This window comes from Emiliania huxleyi (genome assembly GCF_000372725.1).
Source record: "Emiliania huxleyi CCMP1516 unplaced genomic scaffold EMIHUscaffold_35, whole genome shotgun sequence".
NCBI classification, from domain to species: domain Eukaryota; phylum Haptophyta; order Isochrysidales; family Noelaerhabdaceae; genus Emiliania; species Emiliania huxleyi.
The window spans coordinates 582,945-602,829 of NW_005199363.1; the positions used below are offsets into that span (position 1 = coordinate 582,945).

General features: G+C 64.4%; 5 protein-coding genes across 5 annotated transcripts in view; 2 read left to right on the forward strand and 3 right to left on the reverse strand.

Moving 5' to 3' along the window:
* Positions 1 to 1,203, reverse strand: part of EMIHUDRAFT_208470 (hypothetical protein) — a gene marked incomplete at both ends in the record, with an annotated part of 2,054 nt that extends 851 nt beyond the window's left edge. Inside the window, 2 exons of the mRNA XM_005772923.1 lie at positions 44 to 408; positions 663 to 1,203. Coding sequence (XP_005772980.1) covers positions 44 to 408; positions 663 to 1,203 — 906 coding nt within the window. The remainder of the gene's footprint in view (positions 1 to 43; positions 409 to 662) is intronic.
* A 141-nt stretch (positions 1,204 to 1,344) lies between these two features.
* Positions 1,345 to 2,517, forward strand: EMIHUDRAFT_435874 (hypothetical protein). The gene has a single exon (XM_005772924.1). The coding sequence runs from the start codon at positions 1,355 to 1,357 to the stop codon at positions 2,300 to 2,302; it is 948 nt and encodes a 315-aa protein (XP_005772981.1). The 5' UTR covers positions 1,345 to 1,354; the 3' UTR covers positions 2,303 to 2,517.
* Positions 2,518 to 8,898: 6,381 nt separating this feature from the next.
* Positions 8,899 to 9,734, forward strand: EMIHUDRAFT_355130 (hypothetical protein). Its single transcript, XM_005772925.1, has 2 exons — positions 8,899 to 9,320; positions 9,388 to 9,734. The coding sequence occupies exon 2, from the start codon at positions 9,483 to 9,485 to the stop codon at positions 9,714 to 9,716; it is 234 nt and encodes a 77-aa protein (XP_005772982.1). The 5' UTR covers positions 8,899 to 9,320; positions 9,388 to 9,482; the 3' UTR covers positions 9,717 to 9,734.
* A 3,083-nt stretch (positions 9,735 to 12,817) lies between these two features.
* EMIHUDRAFT_208475 (hypothetical protein) lies at positions 12,818 to 13,828 on the reverse strand (the record flags this gene model as incomplete). The annotated part of the gene is made up of 1 exon (XM_005772926.1): positions 12,818 to 13,828. One exon carries the CDS (start codon positions 13,826 to 13,828, stop codon positions 12,818 to 12,820), a length of 1,011 nt encoding a protein of 336 aa, XP_005772983.1.
* Positions 13,829 to 15,378: 1,550 nt separating this feature from the next.
* On the reverse strand, positions 15,379 to 16,103 carry EMIHUDRAFT_435876 (hypothetical protein; the record flags this gene model as incomplete). Its single annotated transcript, XM_005772927.1, has 2 exons — positions 15,379 to 15,447; positions 15,486 to 16,103. One exon carries the CDS (start codon positions 16,098 to 16,100, stop codon positions 15,636 to 15,638), a length of 465 nt encoding a protein of 154 aa, XP_005772984.1. The 3' UTR covers positions 15,379 to 15,447; positions 15,486 to 15,635.
* Positions 16,104 to 19,885: the final 3,782 nt, after the last annotated feature.

Below are 19,885 nucleotides of genomic sequence, written 5' to 3' on the forward strand. Positions count from 1 at the left end.
GGGAGAAAGAGGAGGAGGTCTCAGCCCCCGCCGCAGGCTCCACCCGCCCTTCATCGGCCGCAGGGCGCGCCAGCGCCGCGAGCAAGCCGCGCAGCAGGTGCCGGACCGTGTCGGCGGGCATGCCGCTCGGGCAGTCGAGCGCGACCTTGGCGAGGTCTCCGCCCGGCGCGAGCGACATGAGCAGCACCTCCCGCTCGGGCTCGGAGCGGAGGCCGCGCAGCTCGACGACGTGCGCGTGCTCGCCCACCCGCCGCAGCGCCCTCGCCTCGCGCCGCAGCGACTCGACCGCGACGTCGCCAGGCACGGAGCGGCCGCCGATCCACACCCACCTCCCGCGCACAACCACCTTGGCCGCGAGGGGCGCCGCGCTGCCCTGCACGCAGCAGGCGTAGCACGTGGCGAACGCGCCTTGTCCGAGCTTGGAGCCGAGCGCGTACGGCGCGTCCGCCGCCGCCTCCGCACCCGCTGCCGCCTGTGCCGCCTCGGCCGCCTCCACCCCCGTCTCCGCCGCCTTCCCCGCCGCCGTCTCCGCCGCCGTCTCCGCGCCTTTCTGGCGGTCGCGCGAGGCTGCGGAGGGGATGCCCTCCCTCACCGCGAGCGTCGCGAGCTGCCTGCGACGCGGCGCCGGGCTCGGGCGGGTCAGGCTGCCCACTCCTCTCCACTGCGGCGCCGCTCTCTCCTCTCCGCTCGCCGTCGGAAGGTCTTGTTCTTGAGGATGAAGGGCCGCAGCGCAAAGCACCGCGCGACGAGCGGCTCGAGCGGCTCCCGCGTCGTCACCAGAAGAGCCGCGATGGCAAAGCTGGCAGAGCGGTTGGAGCCGGCGAAGCAGTGCACGAGCACGCGGCCGGAGCGGCGCGCGCCGCTCGTCTCGGCCTCGACAAAGGCGAGGACCGCGTCGAGGTGCTGCCACAGGTCGTAGCCGGCGATATCCTCGCAGCCGTCCAGAGCGAGGTAGGCGATGCCGCGAGCTGCGTACATGGCGCGGCAGTCGTGCGCGCCGGCGGGCGCGCAGTTGACCACGGCCGTCACGCCTCTCTCGACCAGCCGGTCCACGGCAAACGCATGCTGCGCCGCGCCACACAGGACGTGCTCGGCAAAGGCCGCAGGCTCGTCGTCCTCGATCCGGTGGCGAGGCGGCGTCACGATGCGCTCGAGCGCAGCCTCGAGCTCGTCGACGGCGGGATCGCTCACGAGAGCGGCCATGGGCTCGCTCCGACAGCTCCCCTGCGCCGACACCTCGCAATTCTTTTTCTTAGCTAGAAGAACGAGGGAAAAGGAAAATTTCCCCCATCTTGACACGCCCTGGGTGCTCGAGCAAAAGGCGCGCTGCGCTCCTCGCGACTGCCTTTTCCCCATGAACGGCACACGCAGCAGCGAGGGCGGCGATCGTCTCTACCCGCGACTTGTGGGGTGGAGATTCGAGTGGGCACGCTCGCTTCGCGTCGCTCCGGAGGCTCTCGTGAGCGAGGACCTGCTGCGAGCCATTGCAGACGCCGAGGCGGCACCGTCGGCCGACGTCTGGAAGATTGCCGAGACCAATCCCGTCTCCAACGGTCTTCGAGAAGCGGGCGGCTTTGCAGCGCCAGGCGTCACCGAGGCGCAGGCTGCAGATGCGGCGCGCTCGCTCTCGCTGCTGCTCGCACTTTGGAAGGCTGAGCGGACCATCTACGCAGACGCCGAGGCGCTGGTCAAGCTGCGTCCCGACCTCACTCTGAATGAGATTCGCCGCTTCCTGGAGCACAAGCGCGGCTTCGAGCCCGGCGCTCTTCTGCCGTGCGGCGACGCCATCCTCGCCGCAATCCTCGCCACCCCGATCCCCGCGGCTGCTCCAGCTCGGGCAGGCAGCGGGAGGCGGAGCAACACCTCCGTCCAGCTCGGCCAGGAGTGGCCGCGCAGTAGCACCGGTCACGGTACCGGTCCTGGGGGCATTTACCACCGCCCAGGGGTTGCGCGGGTCTCTCCCACGCGAGTTGCGCGAGTGTCTCCCACGCCCATGCCGGCATCTGCACGGCCATCTGCGAGCCCCGCTACTGTACCGGCACCCCGCCGCGCGCAGTCGGCCTCCGCTCGGCCGGCCTCGACGCCGGCAACGGCAGCGCGCAGGCGGCGCATGAGGGATGGGCGCCGGCCGGAGGGGCGAAACAGGGGCACCTCTGCGATGGGCAACGCTCCCGTCCGATCCGAGGAGGAGGCACGTGAGGCGATGGCGGGGCGAGCCCTGCGCGACATCATGGCGTCAGAACGGGCTGCCATCCGAACGATGAGCACGATGCGCACGACCCCCCCGCGGCACAGGTCTTGATCCCACGCGACGCGAGGGGCGGCGCTCGGCAGTCCGCTCGGCGGGCAAGTGGCGAGTGCACCCAAGCGCAGGGGGACGAGCCGGCACGCCAGCGGGGCACAGCACAGAGAGACGTGCATGTTGATATAGCTACCTCCAGACCCATGTGATATTGTCTTGTGTCGAATAGAGACGAGAGGGTCCGATAGTGGTTTCAAAAAACTTCGGGCTTCGGGAAAAACTTCCCTTCACCCTTCCCCCGTGCTCGCGGCTGCGGAAAAGGAAGCGCTCAAGCCTCAACCACGTAGGCCTCTCAGAGTTAGAGCCGTAGCGCTCTACGGCTCTACCGTCTAGCAGCATGCGTGACTTCACAAGCCAGTCAGTAACCCTGTGGCTGCATCTCTCACGATGGCGGTCCTCGTCGCAGTCGCTCCCCGCTTGCTTCCGCCCATTATTGCCGATTTCCCCGCCGCGGGCAAGGCTGTCGCGTCGGAGAAGCCAGCTGCGGATCGATCGGGTAGGTAGGATTGAAACCTCTTCTGCCACCTCTCGTCGGCCCAATCGAGATTGGCTGCCTTTGAAGTGCCGTACTGTGGCGAGCGTCGGGCAGGAGAGGCCTTCTTCCGAGGGCGAGGCTTGCGCCCCCTCGAGAGAACAACAGCCTGAGACGAGGCTCTCCGTGCCGGCTCGTTCCGCCCGCGCGATGCCGTCGAAATGGGCATTGCATCGCGAGGCGCGGTGAAGGCGGCAGGCGGCGTCTTTTGAGACGCGGCGAGCGGTGCAGGCGGCTCGCGTGGGATGCCCCAAGTCATCATGGATGGCAAGGGGTCGCCATCTTCCTCGAGAGCAGACTCGCAAGGCGGAGGCCCAGCCTTTGCCCGCGTGGGGCTCGTGGGAATATCCTCTGCTCTTCCAGCACGTGCCACCGGGGTTGACGGCACGCCGAGCACTGCCGCCGCTGGTTCGGTGGAGGCGTCATTTGGAGCTTCGGCGCTCTGAACCTGAGGCTCTGGACTCTGCACCTGAGGTTCTGGGACGCAGCTTGCCTCGATCACAGGAGCGCCTGTCGTTGGAGGCGCCGGAGCGGAGCGGTGCGCGGCAAACGCGGCGGGGGGCGGACGATGAGATAATTCTGGCGACGCCGCCTCGCGAGCCTCGAGCTCCGCTTCGCGAGCGGCGAGCTGCCACTCCTTCTCGCGGTACTTCTCACGCAGCTCCTGCAGCATCTCGCGAGTCGCAAGCTTCGCCTCGCGCATGGCCAGGGCGGCCGCTTGCTCATGCACAGCCCGAATCTCCTCCAGATCTGGTGCACTCAGCCACGAAAGGTCCTGTGTGCCTAGATGCGGGTGCCCGTTCGGCGAGGCCGACGCGGCGGGACACGGCGGCTCGAGTCCTGCCGTGATGGGCTCCGGCCCGGGCGCCGTCGGCCTGGCTTCTGCTTCTGATGTGGCACGGCTCGGCGCCTGTACCGGAGCAGGAGCCGGTGCCGATATCGATGGCACGAGAAGAAGCACGGGGCCCGTGGCGGACGTCGGCGCCTCGGCAGCGAGAGGCCGTCGCAATGTCGGACTCGCGCGCAGCCGCCGTTGAATTTTGACGGCTGCTGCGTCAGTGCGGCGAAGCTGGGCTCTGGCGTGTCCTCTGCGGCGCGATGTTCGGCGCAAGCAGCCCTGAATCCTCCGGGCAGCCTCCTCATCACTGCACGGGGGCTCAGGCGTCTCGGAGTTTCGTGTGGGGCGAGCACGCATCCAGCGCTGAATCTTTGCCGCTGCATCGCTCGCTTGCACCCCAACATCCTCCACGGCCCCCGTCAAACGAGAACGAATGACACGCACGGCACGTCGCCCCTTTGCGACCCAAGATGGATCGAGCAGGAAGCGTGGCACGTACCCTCGGCGCGCCCCAAGCTTCGCCAGCCAGAATCCGGCGGCGGGCAGCACGCCAGGGCGCACAAGGAGCACGTCGCCCTTGCGGAAGGGCAAGTCACCCGGCGACACTCCCTCAAAGTCGCATGGCGCAACGACCGACACATCTTCAGCGGCAAGGTAGCTGCGCGGGACCAACCCACCCTCATCAGTGGCCCCGTTTGTGCGCATGGCAAAGACCCAGCCCGGTGGCGTCTCGTCGTCGCCGCTCACGTAGAGCGCCTCGTCCTGCTCGATCATGAGCTCACGGTCGTCCTCAGCGTTAAAGGACGAGACCGCAATCGCACGGTACCAGCCGTCTGGCATGCCAGGTCTCACCGTCCTGGGGTTGGCCGGCCAGTCAGGCTCGATTGCAACCGCGGCGAGCGAGCCATACAGCTCCATGGCGGCCAGACTCGGCCAGGGGCCAACCGGCGGCTTCGCCTGAAGCGCCGCTTGCGCAATCCACATGAGGTCGCCATCGAGCTGCTCGTCGATACCAAGCTCCATGGCGCATAGCTCGAGCTCAGAGGGGGCGACCGCCGCTTGCTCTGTCTCGGCTGCGATTGTCTCATGCGCCCCACCCGCAGGGCGCAAAAGGGCTTCTGTCTGGGCGAGGATGGTGCGGCTCTTTGCATCCGCCAAGGACGGCGTGTCGCCTGATCGCCTGCCGCGGTGGGCGCAATAGCCAGCCCAAATCGTGGCGACCGCCAGCCGCCCCCAAGGACGCCACAACGGATCCAGCACGTATCGGGGCACGTAGCCTCGGTGCTGGCCGATCTTTGCGAGCCACCATCCTTGGGCGCCGAGTGCGCTGGGACGCACCGCGAGCACATCACCGGACTTGAACGACAGATCTCCGTTCGACACGCCGTCATAGTCGGCGATGGCCTGAACCGCCACATCGGGAACGGCCAAATAGGCGTGGGGAACGAGCCCAACATCCGCGTGGTCCGCCTCTCGCGCGGCAACGACCCACCCCGCGGGTGCTGCCGGCGGTAGGCCGCGCACTAAGACTCGCTCTCCCACCGCCACGGACATCTCACCAGCCTCCCCCGTGAGAAACGACGCAATGGCAGTCGCCTCGTAGGAGCCGTCCTGGAGTAGGCGAGTCTCCGGGGTAGACACCGGCCAAGGCGGGGTCATCGCCACCGTTGCCAGCTCAGCGAAGCGGGAGTGTGTCTTCGCGTCCGGCCAACGGGGCTTGCTGGAGAGCGCGCGCTGGGCCAGCCAAAGCAGGTCGCCATCGATGCTGAGATTGATTCCCAAGGCTGCCGAGCACCGGCGCTCAGCGGCGGGGAGCTGCGATCGGTCCCACCCGCCCGCGAGGGCCGCGAGGGCGCTAGCCTCTGCGGCGTCGCTCAACCCCTTGTGAGCGCGAAAACGCGACCAGATTATGGAGACGGCGAGTCGTCCTTGAGTCCGCCACGTCGGATCGAGCTGGTAGCGCGGCACATAGCCCCGGCGGCTGCCAAGCTTGGCCAGCCACCAGCCCTGTGCCACAAGCGCACCGGGTCTCACCAGCAGACGGTCGCCGGTGCGGAAGGGCAGGTCACCGACTCCCTGCCCGTCAAAGTCGCAATTGGCGTCGACGAAAAAGTCCTCGCTCAGCACATAGCTGGACGGAACGAGGCCTGTTTTGGACGGGTCCGAGGCGCGCGCAACCATTTGCCAGCCGAATGGAGCGACGGCGTCGCCCGACACGTAGATCTCCTCGCGGGCCGAGCACGACAGCTCTGCCGGGTCGGCCGAGTCAAAGTCGGCAATCATCTGGGCGCAATACCACCCATTCCGCATCAGTGGAGCTCCATTCTCTGACCACTCGGGGTTCGATGCGATGAAGGCGAGCGCGCGGAACTTCTCCACAGTGGCTTCGTCCGGCAGTGGCGGCTTCGACTGCAGCGCTCTCTCGGCAATCCAGAGCAGGTCTGGGTCGACGACGAGCTCGATCCCGAGCACTGACGCGGCTGCTCGAACGGCGGATATCGGATCGCCAGCCCCGCTGGAGAGCGGCTCGCTAGCCTTGGGGCCGCTGGTGCTGGGCTGTGCCTGCGACGTAGCAGTGAACGCGGAGACGACCGTCGCCCGCCTCGCAAGGTTGTCGGCCTCCCGCCGGTCGTGCGGGTTGCGGCTGCGATGCCCACGAAAGCGCGCGCAGATGATTGTCGCGGCGAGGCCGCCCTGGGCCTGGAACGACGGGTCGAGGACGAATCGAGGGACAACGCCTCGGCGGCTGCCAAGCATTGCGAGCCAGTAGCCGCGTGAAGGCAGAGCCCCTGGCCGCACAAGCAGCTGATCCCCCTCGGAGAAGGGCAGATCGCCGAGCGTGAAGCCTTGCCAGGCGACGGGAGCTGTCACGATGACATCATCTGGCACGAGGTAGGCACGCGGCACGAGCCCGCGCGATCCGCTCTCGCCGACGGGCGCTGCGGTGCACCAACCGCCCGAGGAGAGGTCGTTTGCGCTCACGTAGATCCGCTCGTCTGCCGCCACGGAGAGCTCGCGGGGGTCTTGGGCGTCAAAGGGAGCAATGACCGTGGCCCGATACCACCCGTTGCCCATGAGCCGCCCTGTGCCGTCCAGATGCCACGCCGGCTCGAGCGCCGCCGCTGCTAGCGCGCGGAAGCGGCCGTCTGCAGCGCCGTCGGGCCATGGGGGCCGCGCCTGGAGCGCGAGCTGCGGGAGCCACGCGAGGTCGCGGTGGCTCTTGAGGTCGAGGCCGAGCGCGACGGCGCATCTCCGCTCAATGGCCCGCTGGCGCTGGCGCTGGCGCACGTCCTCCGACGACCCCGCCATGTCAGACGAGGCGTGGCTGAGTGGCTTTGGTCTTGGGAGGCACCGGGCCTGCCGGCCGCGGTAAAAGGCTGACACCGTCGTCGCAGCGCGCGCTTGCGCCGCGGCCGGCGCGTTCGACCGGTCGCGGTGAAGCCTGTAGCGAGCCCAGATCAGCGAGACCGCGATCTTCCCTTGGGCTCGCCACGACGGATCGAGCAGGTAGCGCGGCGCGTAGCCCCGCCGCCCGTTGCAGCGCGCAAACCAGTAAGCTCGAGCTGGCAGCGCACCGGGCCTCACGAGCATCTGGTCGCCCCGGCGAAGGGTGAGGTCTCCCTTGGCGAGGGGGTCAAAGTCGACGCTGCTGCTCACGAGCACGTCCCCGGCGACTAGGTAGTTTGCAGGGGCCAGCCCGGCGGTGGACGGGTCCGAGGTGCGGGCAACGTTGGCCCAGCCCGCAGGCGGAAGCAGGTCGCCGTTCACGAGGACCTCCTCGCCCTGCTGGACGGAGAGCTCTCCCGGCTCCTTGGCCTCAAAGGCCGCGGCGCACACCGCACGGTACCAGCCGTTCCGCAGCAGCTGGCCCGCGTCGGCGGGGCTCGCCCACTCTGGCACCCGCGCGACGGTCGCGAGGTAGGTGTAGTGATCGAGGGCCGCCTCGGCCGCGTGCGCCTTGTCGGCGAGCCAGAGCAGGTCCCTGTCCGCCTCGCCGTCGATCCCCAGCCCCTCGGCGATGCTGGCGGGGGTGGCCATCGCCTTGGGGTGGGTTGGCGGAGAATGAAACGATTGCGAAGGGACGCGCGCAAGTCGGTGTTGGGAAAGAATTCCAGCGAGCGGCGCGCGCGCGTGCGCTGGCACTCACACAGGCAAACCACAAAAGAACGAGAACCCGCAGAGAGAGAGAGAGAGAGAGTTGTCATCAGAGTGAGACGAGAGCGGACGAGACACGTTAACCCCCCATCCGTAGAGTAAGAAAGGCCTGCTCTGGGACGTTCGATCCACTCTGATTTCCCCGGCGAGAGTTGTTCATCGCGGGGTTGCCGCCGCCGCAAGCAAGGGGGAGATCGTTTTAAGAACCAATAAGGAATCATGTTGGAAGAGGAGTGCAGGCCTGCGTATCCGAACCGCTACCGAACCTCGCGGGTGGCGCGCCGAGTAGACCACAGATTAGCACAGACGCGCAACAACACAAGTATTGCTAAAAATCTCCCTCAGACGCGCCGTGCCGCAGTGCGGTACTGAGTAGATGGTCAGCTCGGGGCGCATGAGCCGGACTTGTGCCTTGTCCGGACCACCCCCAGCCAGTCCTTTCTCTGCGTTCTTTCTCGCACATGGAGTGAGAGGTATCTCGTCTGTCGCCGTCCCATCCATACTGTGAGAGAGAGAGTCCTCTCTCCATACTGTCACTCCCCTTTCTCCCGGCCGGGGTAGGGCGCGCGCGGGGGCGGCGGATGTGCGGGATGTCTGTGGGCCCGAGAGCGATATGCCATGTCCGCCTTGCGTTGTTTCATTACACCGAAAGGCTGAAATCAAAGAGATATATTTGCCACTTTCCGCACAAACATGGCACCGAACCAGCTGAAGCTCTCGACTCGTCGACCGAGCTCTGGACGATGCCGACCTCAAACCACCAGCGCCAGCAACGACGTGCCACGGCTCGCCGCGCCGCTGTTGCGACCGACGACGTGCCCGACGCCGTCCCGCGGCCGAAAGGAAGAGGCCCGCGCAACCACTTCTGGGACCCGCGGCCGCCGGGCGTGCGGCGGCACAACGAGTCGAACGAACCGAACCAGCGCAGAGCGGCGCGTCTCGCGAGCGCCCGCGGCCGCCACGCCGACGCCGTCCGCGGCCGACGGTGGTCGCGAATCAACGCGGCGCGGTGCAACGAGGCCAAGTCCTTCCAGGCTCCCGCCAGCAGCGCCTCGTGGCGTGGGCTGCACGGCCCTTCGAGACGGCCCGGGGGGCGGTGAGAGACCTCTCCCGCCGGCATGGCGCACTATATCACCCGTAGAGGCCTCTTTATAGTCGCCTTTTGGCACCTCCTCTCTCCACGCCGCCGATTAGACCTCGCCGCATCGCATCGCCCCCTTCCCTGCCCCGTCGCCCTCCTGAGCTCTCCCTCCTTCGCTCCAGCCATGCACAGGACCGCTGGACCATTGGCCCGCGTGCCAGGCGTCCGGGACGGCCGGGTATCGGCTCCGTACTTTGAGCCCTCTTGGGCCACCCTCGCGTCCACCGGCCGGCAGAGCACCGCTTGGGCGACTCAGACGGCCCGCCCGACCAGCGCGTTCGATCGTGCCGCCCCCACAGCGTCAGTGGCGTGCGTGGGGTGGCAGGCGGCGTCAGCGCAGCCCCTCGTGGGGGTGCCCACCGCTCTCCTCTCACCGCTCCCCCCCGCCCGTGGCACCCCACACACTCGTCCCTCCTCAGGGGCGCAAGGCGGCACGGCACGTTCAGCGCTTGCCTCGGCCCACCTCGCCTTCACGCCCGCCACCGCGACCAAGGAGGTGGCCTCGGCGGCCCAGATGAAGCCCGTGCGGCTCGTTTGGGAGCCGCATGCCGTCCCTCTCTCGCCGGCGCTGCTCACCACGCCCAAGCCTACGCCGAGGAACCCGTCGCGCCCGTCGCTCACGAGCTGGTGGCTCGCATCGACCGAGCCGTCCAGCTTTCTCACGCCCTGCCCACGATCAAATTCGAGACGACCAACATCCGACCACAAAAAAGGCCCGCGCGTGCTGCGCGGGCCGGCGAGCGACTAGCGAGCCAACCTGCTAGTCCCTATCATTGAAAGTAGCAGCCCGCGCGGTTTGTCCGCCCGAAAATTTGGTCGCGCGTTCGCCCTCCATGCATGTCGGCCGGTGCCGGCCCCTCGACCATCCACGTGCCTCCCCTGCCGGACAAGCTTCGGGCCGAGCCACGGCAGGAGGAAATCGGGCCGGGCAGGCCGTACGCGAACGCGGCCGCCTTCAGTGCCGATCACGCCCGATGGGAGCAGGAGCGAGACGCCCGCAGGAAGCTGATGGCAGAGCGCCTAAAGGCACAGAAAAAGGTCCATGAGCAGAGCCGAGACCGCACTGCACGCCAGCGGCCGCCCGACGACGGCGACCGGCGAGAGAAGCAGAGACAGCAGCAGCATAGCTCAGCGCGCTCGCAGTCTTTCAAGACGCCGACAATCCAACTCTTCTTTCAGCTGGCCAACCTCACCTGGTTGGTGCTGAATTCCTCGGCCAGCGGAGTCAGGGAGCGTCTTTTGAGTGCGTGGGAGAAGGTGCTCGGGAGACGGCCGCCCCCGTCAGCGACCATCCAGTACAGCGTACGGGAGCCACCGTCAACGCTCGGCGGCAAGATTCCTGTCGATATGCAGCAGGTTCAGCGGGAGAATGCGCAACGTATTGTCAAGCTACAGGAGATGGGAGCCAAGAAGGCCGATCTCGATCGGCATTTCATCGACGAGGTATTTATACGAGGCCTCTTTGGCAGAGGAGCGAGAATGTATCTCGAAGAAGACCACCGGTCGGACGAAATCCGCGTGAGGTGCTACGACGGCCACTGGAAACGGGAGGGATCATTTCTCGAGTTCACTGGGAGGGGATGCGTCAAGTTCAGCAACGGAGAGTTCCATGACGGGGAGTTCGTCGATGGACATTTGGTGCAGGGAGTTCGGGTGTTTCTCTTGAATGGACGAGAGGAGATCGTCAAGGTCAACCGTCGCGATGTTGCATGGAGGACATACATGGAGCAGGGACAGCCAATGATGGCCAGGTTGACAGAGACGAGTGACCGCATCACTCATGAGTCTGAGGCAATGCAGAACTGGTTTGAAGAGCAACGACGAGTCCCAGGCAGCTATTTCTGCATCATCATGGGGGGAATTCATCAACGACCAGGCACCTTGGTCCTCACGGACGACCTCTTGCGTGAGTGGCGGGCCAGTTCGGGGTACCAAACCTTCTGCAAGGAGAACAAATGGCCGTTGCGGTGTGTGTCAGAAGACGTGTACAGGAGACTCGATGCGGATCTGATCCGAAAGAACAACATTACGTGTGAGGGATTCCCGCAGCTGCCCTTCCAGTTCGCGTACGACTCGCTTCTGGACCGCATGTGCCGTAGCCATGAGCGGGACTCAGAGCTCAGAGCCATGCTCAGAGGCTGCAGCCACTATTCGTTCACTCGCAAGGATTTAGAAGAGAGAGAGCAGGCCCGAGAGGAACAGATCGAGGAGCTGAATTCACAAATTGAGGATCTGAGTGCGTCGATACTATCTGACCTGCGACGAGAAGTCGATGCAATGTCGCCGTACGAGGTGCTAATGAATGCACCACAACCTTGGAGTGAATTTTCACCGGAAGAATGGCTCGACATGCACAGGTTGAGACCGCAAGAGCATCGGTTGGCTGCGGTGCGTGTTAGGATTGCGGAATTACGGGCTTTGAATTGGAATACGGAATTATCTCAATTGGAAAAGCCACGTACGGAATTGGATTCAAGGGCGGCTTTGGAACACGGAATCACGGACTTTGAGATCCGAAGGTCGGAGCGGGGGCTGCGGTGCGTGTCAGAAGACCTCTTCCGATCGCTCAGTGTTGAAGAGATCAAAGAAGGTGACGTAGCTTGTGACGGATTCCCACAGCTGCCCTACCAATATGCGTACGACGCGCTCCTTCAACGGTTCTTCAACGGTCATGCTCGCGTTGCCGAGCTCAAAGAGCTACTCAAAGCGAAAGACGAGAAAGAGTGGAAGAAAAATATGCTCGAACGTTCTATGGAGCATATTTTCGACCCTCCACAGATTAGGGAGTTGAAGGCTCAGATCCGGTCTGATCTATGTCGAGTGATCAATGCAATGTCGCCGTACGAGGTGCTAATGAATGCACCGTTCCACGAGACACCCGCCACGAGCGATTTGTTAGATTGCGATCTCAAGTACGACGCAGATACTCTTGAGCACTTCAGCTCACCTTTCGGTTACGAAGGCCCGGAGTGTTCCTTTACCTCTCTTTTCTGATTTGACTACTGATCTCTTGATCTATTCTAGACGTGCCACATCACTAGACACGCCACGCCCCCGGGGCGGGTCCGGCGCCCAAGGGGCGCCGGCCAATTGCTCTAGTAGGAAAATGACGAAAACACTTGACCGTCGCGGCCTTCCGACTCGCGCCTCCGCCTCACTGGCACTATTGTAGCCCTGGCCGGTGCGCGTGCGGAGTTGAAGTTCCGGAGTGAAAATTCGAACGCGTTCTCTCCCGGTGACCAAAAAATGTCCACCTCAGAGGCACCTCCGGAGGCAGGCCGCCGCACGCCGGCGACACAGCTCCAGCTGTCGAACTGACCCGCAGCTCCTCTCAGAGCGGGAACTGTGACGAAAGTTGACTGAGGTGGTTGTCAGGAATCATCATACGGATCACATGGTGGCTCTTTCATGACGGGAGACCGCCCGACCACTCCTGGGTGGCACTGCCACCGGTGTCGCTCGACGTCCTGTCGACAGCGTGCCGACAGCGACACAGACCATGTGGGACGCGTCGAGTATCGACCTCTACTGCTTACCCAGCCTTCGAGTGTATCCTGGCTGTGGTCCCACACCCACTGGTGTCCATCTCAGAGACCGCAGGAGGTCATGAGGGTCGATGGGAGTGCCAACCCCACAATGCCTACTGTAAAAACCCAGCCCAGTAAGGTGGCCACAACAATTGCATTAGTGGTTCTTACATATCCATAGCGGGACCGGCCACCTCCCTCTTTCTGACGAGTCTATTGTTTCTATTGTTTCACGAGTTAAACGCGCATACGAAAGCAGACGCCGCATGACTCACGCCCTGCACTAGCAGGCTCATGAGGCACGCTTTATAGCAGGGATGGCTCATGGTTGACACATCGGACAGTTCGTTGTCGTGACGCCGCCATAGCCGCGAGTTCGCCAGAACTGTTCGAGGCATTCGCTATGATACGCGTGCAGGCAAGTTTCGAGAATGATCACACCCTCGCCCAGATGCATCTCGTCCATGCAAATACTGCAAGCAGCATCAGGCGTCCGACCGAGACGCTGCAGGGCACTCGACAGATCGGCGTAGACGCTTGGCTGACCCTGCAGTTCAGGCACGCGCCGCTGGTAACGCGCTATTTTCGCCAGTAATGCCGCTTCCGCATCCACCTCGCCCGCCATACGAGCCTGGCGGAGTGCTTCCTGCCAATGCTCCATGGCCTGAAGCCAGCGGCCTTGCTGCCGAAAGACTGATCCCAACACTCCGTGAGCCACGCAGAGACGTTCGGGCACAACAGAACCTTCAATAACTTGCCTCAAATGAGACTCTGCCTGCGCGTAGTGGCCTAAGTGCAACTCAGCCTGACCAATGTTTGACAGCGAACTGGTGACGTCAAGCTTTGATCCCGATGACCCCGAGACGAGGCGGTGCTGGCTGGGTGCTGCATCAATTTCTGAGCGGTTGTCAGCCTGCGCAATGGCTAGTGCCAGCTGAAAGTGCTGCAGCGCGGCTGCAGGATCATACTGTGGCGTGCCCTCGTGCATGCGCAAATGACCTTGCAACGTCACACACATTTCGTGCAGCCGCTGAATGCCAGGTGCAGCAGCAAGATCCGGCTCGGCAAGCAGCTGCAGTGCCTGCGAGGTGTCACGCGACGCCGCTGCGATATCACCCTTCTTGTTCAGGGCAACTGCACGGCCGCGCAGCGAGTTTGCAAGCGCTCGTTTGGCCGCCGTGCTCACAGGCGGCGGGATACTCTCACAGGTGTTTACGGCATCCGAGAATGCGTCGCGCATTTCACCGAAGGCCCCCTTCCGGTAGGCTGCCCAACCAGCTTCGCGCTGCGTGGCAGCTAGCTGAAGAGCGCCCTCGTCAGCGTTGCTGTTCATAGGGTTGAGCCAGGAGAAAAGCGACTGAAAAGAATTCTTCTCGCAGTTCTCGAGGTGGATATCCTTTGGCCGCGTTGGGTAGCGAGGATTGGTGTAACCCGAGCCACGGAGGCGTGTTTTCTGACGGCCGACCGTCAGTGCACGGAGTTGCCCTAGGAGTTGCCCCTTCTCCGACTGCCCCGGCTAGTTCCCGAGTTTCGCGGGAGTGACCCCATGCGTCAAACCCGAGACCTAGCGCGGGTGGGTTGGAGGGGCCTCGGAAAGGCGCGCAAGCACGCCCTACGTCTTCCCCTCCTCCCCATCGGGCCGCATGAGCGGCCACGCCTCGCAGATTCGTTTCCGCGCCTGGGTCAGGCGCGCGGGGCATCCCCCGGGTCGCTCGACCAGCGATCCGAACCCCCCTTTGCTCCACACCATTTCGGCAGTAGTGGAGTACTCATCAAAGTCCCAATAAGAATCTTAGTTTCTTGTACCCGAGGCAGGTGTGAAACACGTCAGGCGAGTAGGTGAACCAGTCGCAAAATCCCTCCAACTGACACCGAGTCGGCTCGCGCAACCCATGAACGTACTCTCCCCGTGTCGAGCGAGACCGACGGGTTGGGGAGCATGTACAGAGGAGAGCTAACGAACGCACGGGCGCACCGATTGGTTGGAGGACATACTCGAGTAGCCGCGCCAGACAGACTCGAGGTCTGTGAGCGGCACCTGCGAGTGGCCGTGGCGCACCCTGGAGCTCGACCGGCCAAGTTTGCTCTTGAGCCGCGCGATGTACGTTTTGCAACGCGCAATTTCCTTATTTTTTGCCGCACTTTCCGGGTGCCAACTGTTGTTGGTACAGTGGGTTGCGGGCATTAAGAAAACGTGGCATTAAGAAACCCTACCAAGCGATTTCCGCAAAAAGCTAAGAAACCACGGCGCGCCGCAGGCGCGGCCCCGAGAAAAGGCCAGATACGAGTGTGAACGGGACGCGCGCACTTGTCACTTTTCAAGTCTGCGGTGTTCTGAGTGGAGTGGATGGAGGCGTGTGTGCGTCTTCCCGTCATCCAGAGAGCCGGCTCGGCGGCAGACTCTGGCATCGCCCTCGGCTGCGGCACGTGGACGGCGCCTACGAGGTCGAGGGGTTCGGCGACGGCGTGGTCCGTGCGGCGAGGGTGCACAACCGGCGCCGCCTCGCGCTACAGCTCGAGTGCGAGCTGCCCGGAGGCGGCATCCGCTTCTTCCGGGCGCGCTGCTTGACAGACGATGTCTTTTATGCGCTGATCGGCTCGTGCGGCGCGTCGCTGGTACGCTTGTAGCAGGTAAGGACACTGTTTGGTCGAGCACGGTGCTCTCGTCTTACACGTGTCGTGGCGCGGTGTGCTCTCTCGGTCTCGGCCGCCCAGCCCACAGCCCTCTCGCCGCCGCGTCCGGGGCGCGCGCCCGCCCCCGCTCTCTCTCGTCAAACACAAACTCTCGACTCTCCGCCCCGTCTCTCGAGCCTCGTGCCTCTCGTCTCAACTCGCTCGGGGGACCCCCTTTCGCATTCTGTGCCGCTCTCTGTGTGGGTGTAGGCTACATATTGGGTTGTAAGGAATGATCACATCACAGACATGGGCCCCACAGCGCGAGAGTCAGAGCAGGGAGGATGCGGTTATACCCCGCGGCTCGGCTTGCGTACGCGGCAGCAAGAGACTCTATGCTCGACGAGCAGCCCACAAAGCACCACGAGGCGAGGAGGGAGGATGCGGTTATACCCCGCTCCCAGCCCAACGCCCCAGAAGTGCCGCACCCGCGCAACACCGCCGCCGCCGACGCCGGTTTTCGCCGCTCACGGGTTGTCTAGCGTAATCTTGAGCTTGCGCGTGGCTCCGCCGGGAATGGTCGCGCCCTGGCACACCTTGGCGGCCGCGCGGCCGTTGAGGCGCACCTGGCACGTGCCGCAGCGTCCGTTTTTGCAGTCGAACTTGATCCGCAGACCGGCCTTCGCCGCAACCTTGCCGATGTTGTCGCCCTGCTGCGCGTACACGACTTTGTTGCCCTTCTGCGGGAAGGTCACCTCGACCTGCCCCTTGGGCGCCGATTTGGCCGTCTGCTGGCGCTGCGCAAGCTTCTCCTGCCGCCGCGCAAAGTCTGCGTCGCGTGCGTTCTGCGGCGGCGGTGCACTGGGAGCGGCCTGGGGCCTACCCCAGCCGAACTGCGCCGCGGGCGCGGGAGCCCGCGCAGCAGTGAGGTGGCGTGCCGGCGCGACCGGCGAAGTGAGCCCGACGGCGGCGAAGACGATCGAGGCCCACATCTGAAGGCTTCCGAGCAAATTCGCGAAATTCTTTTTGCCGGTGTACCTGCCAGTCCCGTGCCCTGTCCTGTGCCCAGTGTTGTGCGAGGGAGTTTTGTTGTAAAATTCTTTTTGCCTCGTTTCTTTTGTTATTAGCAAAAGGAGGGCTACACGACGCCCTCTACGCTGGGGTGCCGGCGCCCTACTGGGCGCCCCCCGCTCCCTTCCCCTCAGAGCCCCCCATCCCACTAGCATTCCCCCGCGGTCCCTCGCGGCCGCGTGACGCCGCACCAATGGCGCGCTGTGCCTCGTCCGCGAGCGCCACCCAGAGCTGCACCGACAGTCGCTGCAGCGCAAACGGCATCCATTCGCGCGCCGACCACGACGTCTGGTCGTACTGCCACCACGTGAGCTTCCGGCCCGCCACCTCAGCCACCCGGATCAGCAGCTCCTCCACCCCCGCGCTCATTGCGCCGAACTCCTCGAAGAGCAGCGCCTCCACACGGCACTTCCCCTCTGCGTCCGTGTGTACTGGCCCTTGACAGCCTCGACCGTCCCGGTGGTCCCGGACCCCGTCCGCGGGTCCCACCTCCCCACCCTCCCGCCCCTGTCCCCGCCCTCCACGCCCAAACCGTCTCGCGGGCGCGTGGGGCAGCGTGTTGCCGCAAGCGACGAACGCCCCCATGCGCCGTCGCGAAATTCTTTGGTCAGAGGGCGCGGGGCTGTGCCCGCTGGCGGGGTTGGCTCACAGAATTCAGAAACAACACCGCGCGCACTTTCAAGCTATTTCCGCGCGAACCAGAGCAGATGCTTTGCTTACTCGGGCTGTCAGCCCTTAAGGGCGTCCGTCGGAGGGGCAAGGGGCGCGTCAACGCGGCTGCTCGTAGATGACGGCCGTGCACACAGGGAAGGCCACGCTCCCGTCGACGTCTCCGAGGAACTGGGGGAAGTCCATCGGCGGCGCGTCGCGCGGCTGGGCCCGCTGGTCGTTCGTGAGGCGCCTGGTTTCGCAATCGTGGGTGGGGGTGGTTGCGCCCTCGAGCTCTTCCGAGACAGCCCTACCCCTCCCGCCGTTGCAGGGCTCACCCACCGGCTCTGGAGGTCGCAATCGCGTCACGCTCTCGGGGCGGTCCTGTCGCCGGCGCCACTTGTTGAATCTCGGCTCTATCTCGCCGCTTGGCGAGGTTGAAGTAGGCTCCACCTCGGCTACATCTCAATCTCGGCTCTATCTCGCCGCTTGGCCAAGTTGAAGTAGGCTCCACCTCGGCACATCTCAATCTCGGCTCTATCTCGCCGCTTGGCGAGGTTGAAGTAGGCCACGCGGTCCGACGCGCGCCTGATTTTCAATTCTTGCTTCTGACTTACTAGCCCTTCCTTGAAGTTGTAGGCCACGCGGTCCGACGCCGGAAGCGGAGTCGGTACTCTCTGCCGCCGCCGTGCGCATCCACAAGCTGGTCCTCCTCCTATTGATAAGGAGATCTCAACTACCCAAAGTTGTTCAATAATAATCGGCCACGCGCTGCTCCTCCTCCTACTTACTAGCAGGTGTCAATGACTCGCCGACTAATCACAATCGCCCGCGAGGCTGGTCCTCCTTGCAGGTGTCGCGGTCGCACCGCTCGGGGCGCAGCAAGTCCCACCGCAGCACCTAATGATTAATTGCTAGGTTGTCAGTTACGAATTCGTAATTGGGCGAAGAAGGTCCCACCGCAGCACGTCGTACAGCTGCGGCGCAACCTTCTGCCAGTGGACGTAGTACCACCTAATCACTCATTATTGACCACTAGTCATAAGCTATTAACACGTCTGCCACAGGACGTAGTACCACCTAGTCGTTAGAAACTATTCATTATCAGTCATTGATAACTTTTGCCAGTGGACGTAGTCCAGCTGCAGCGCGATCGGCGCCATGCCCTGCCGCCGCCAGTGCTTGTACAGCTCCATTGTCATCTTCGCGTCGTCGCACGCGTCGTGCGCCTAAAACGGCAATACTGACAGTACTAACAACAAAACCATGCTAAAAATAGGACTCTTATCATCATGACGCACCGCTGCTGACAGCAATGATGCACCACCGTGCGGAGATGTCTAGGCTGCGAGGACAGCGAATACGACGGTGGTGCTGCCGGAGACAGCACGGGGCCCATGTCCTCGCTAGCGCTGGTCGGAATACCAAAGGTGTGTGTTTTGGCTTCTAGGGACGTCTCGCGAGCATCTCACGCGAGAAGACGGCGCGGTGCGCCTGAACAGCCGAGAGGCAGCCGAGAGACAGCCGAGAGATGGCGAGAGGTGGCCGAGAGGTGGCCGAGAGGTGGCCGAGAGGTGGCCGAGAGGTGGCCGAGAGGTGGCCGAGAGGTGGCCGAGGTACAGCCGAGGTACAGCCGAGGTACAGCCGAGGTACAGCCGAGGTACGGCCGAGGTACATCGAAGGTGCAGCCGAGATTGAGCCGAGATTCAGCCGAGGTGGAGCCGAGATTGCGCCGAGATTGAGCCCGGCGCCTCGCTGAGCTGGCACTTGCTGCCGCCCGCGGTGACGATCCGCTCCTGTGTATGGTGTCACCGTTTCCACACACACCTCACACCCACTAGCCCGCGGCGACGGCCCGCTCCGAAAGGTCGAGGACGCGCGCCTAATCTCGCGTAATCTCGGGTGCAACCTCGGGTGATCTCGTCTAGCTGCGAGAGGTTGAGGGCGCGCGCGTGGTTGCGCAGCTCGCCTGATAAAAAAAGCTTTCGCTTCTTAGTGCTGCCCCTCTGGCCTTCTCTCGGCTGCTTCTCGGCGGCCTCTCGGCCATCTCTTGGCTGCCTCTCGGCTGCCTCTCGGCCATCTCCGTGCTATAGCTCGCCGAGCCGCAAGCCCTCGAGGTCCTTTGCGATCTGCCAGCCGACGAGGAGGGACTGGCCATCTTCGAGAAGGCCACGCACGAGCGCCTGCGCCACACCTCGGGACGTTCTCGGCGGCGTCTCGGCTGTACCTCGGCTGTCTCTCGGCGAGATCTCGGCGGTGTCTCGGCTGTATCTCGGTGATCTCTTGGAGAGACTTCGGCTGCATCTCGCTGTGGGCCGTACCTGCGCCACCTCCAGCCGCACACCGAGGGTCCAGTCGGGCTCGAGCTTGCCCTGGGTGCGGGCAAACGCGTCGTCGAAGACCTGGGTCCGCGGCGGCGCCTGCACTCGTGCGTACAGGATCGTCTCGAGCTCCTCGGACACCACACCGACCGAGACGGTCACCTCCCACGTCTGCAACGTCTCGCCCTTCCCCTGGCGGACCTTGATGAACTCGCAGTCGATCGCGAAGGACCGCGTCGCCTGGCTCACCGTCGCATCCGCCGTCGCACGCCGCTCGCCCACCACGCGGCGCGGCGGCGTTGAAGCGGCGGGGTCGTCGAGGTCCATCGAGGAGCGTCCGGTGTCGTGGAGGAAGGGGCATGCTGCGCCCTTGTTGCACCGGCCCTGTGCGAAGAACTTGCACTGCTGCGCCATCGGTGGGAACGCACCCGTCCACTCGGAAAAAGAATTTATTCCCAACTCCGTTAAGAGCGGCAATGCACTTAGCACCGTGCACAATGCCGCTGTCCCCGCACGCTAGCTCGTTCACCGTCTGCCACGCCACGGCGGTGTGGAGGACGACAGACAAGCGCTGCATCTGCAGCCCGTGCCAGTTCTTGGTGGTCCATGTGACCTCATCGAGGTGCTGAGCGTGCGAAAGTTTGTTACTCAGCTGGTTCGCCGCCTGCCGAAGTGCGAAGAAGAGCGCGGACGCCCTTCCCGAAGCCGCCGAGGAACATGGAAAACATGGAAAAGAA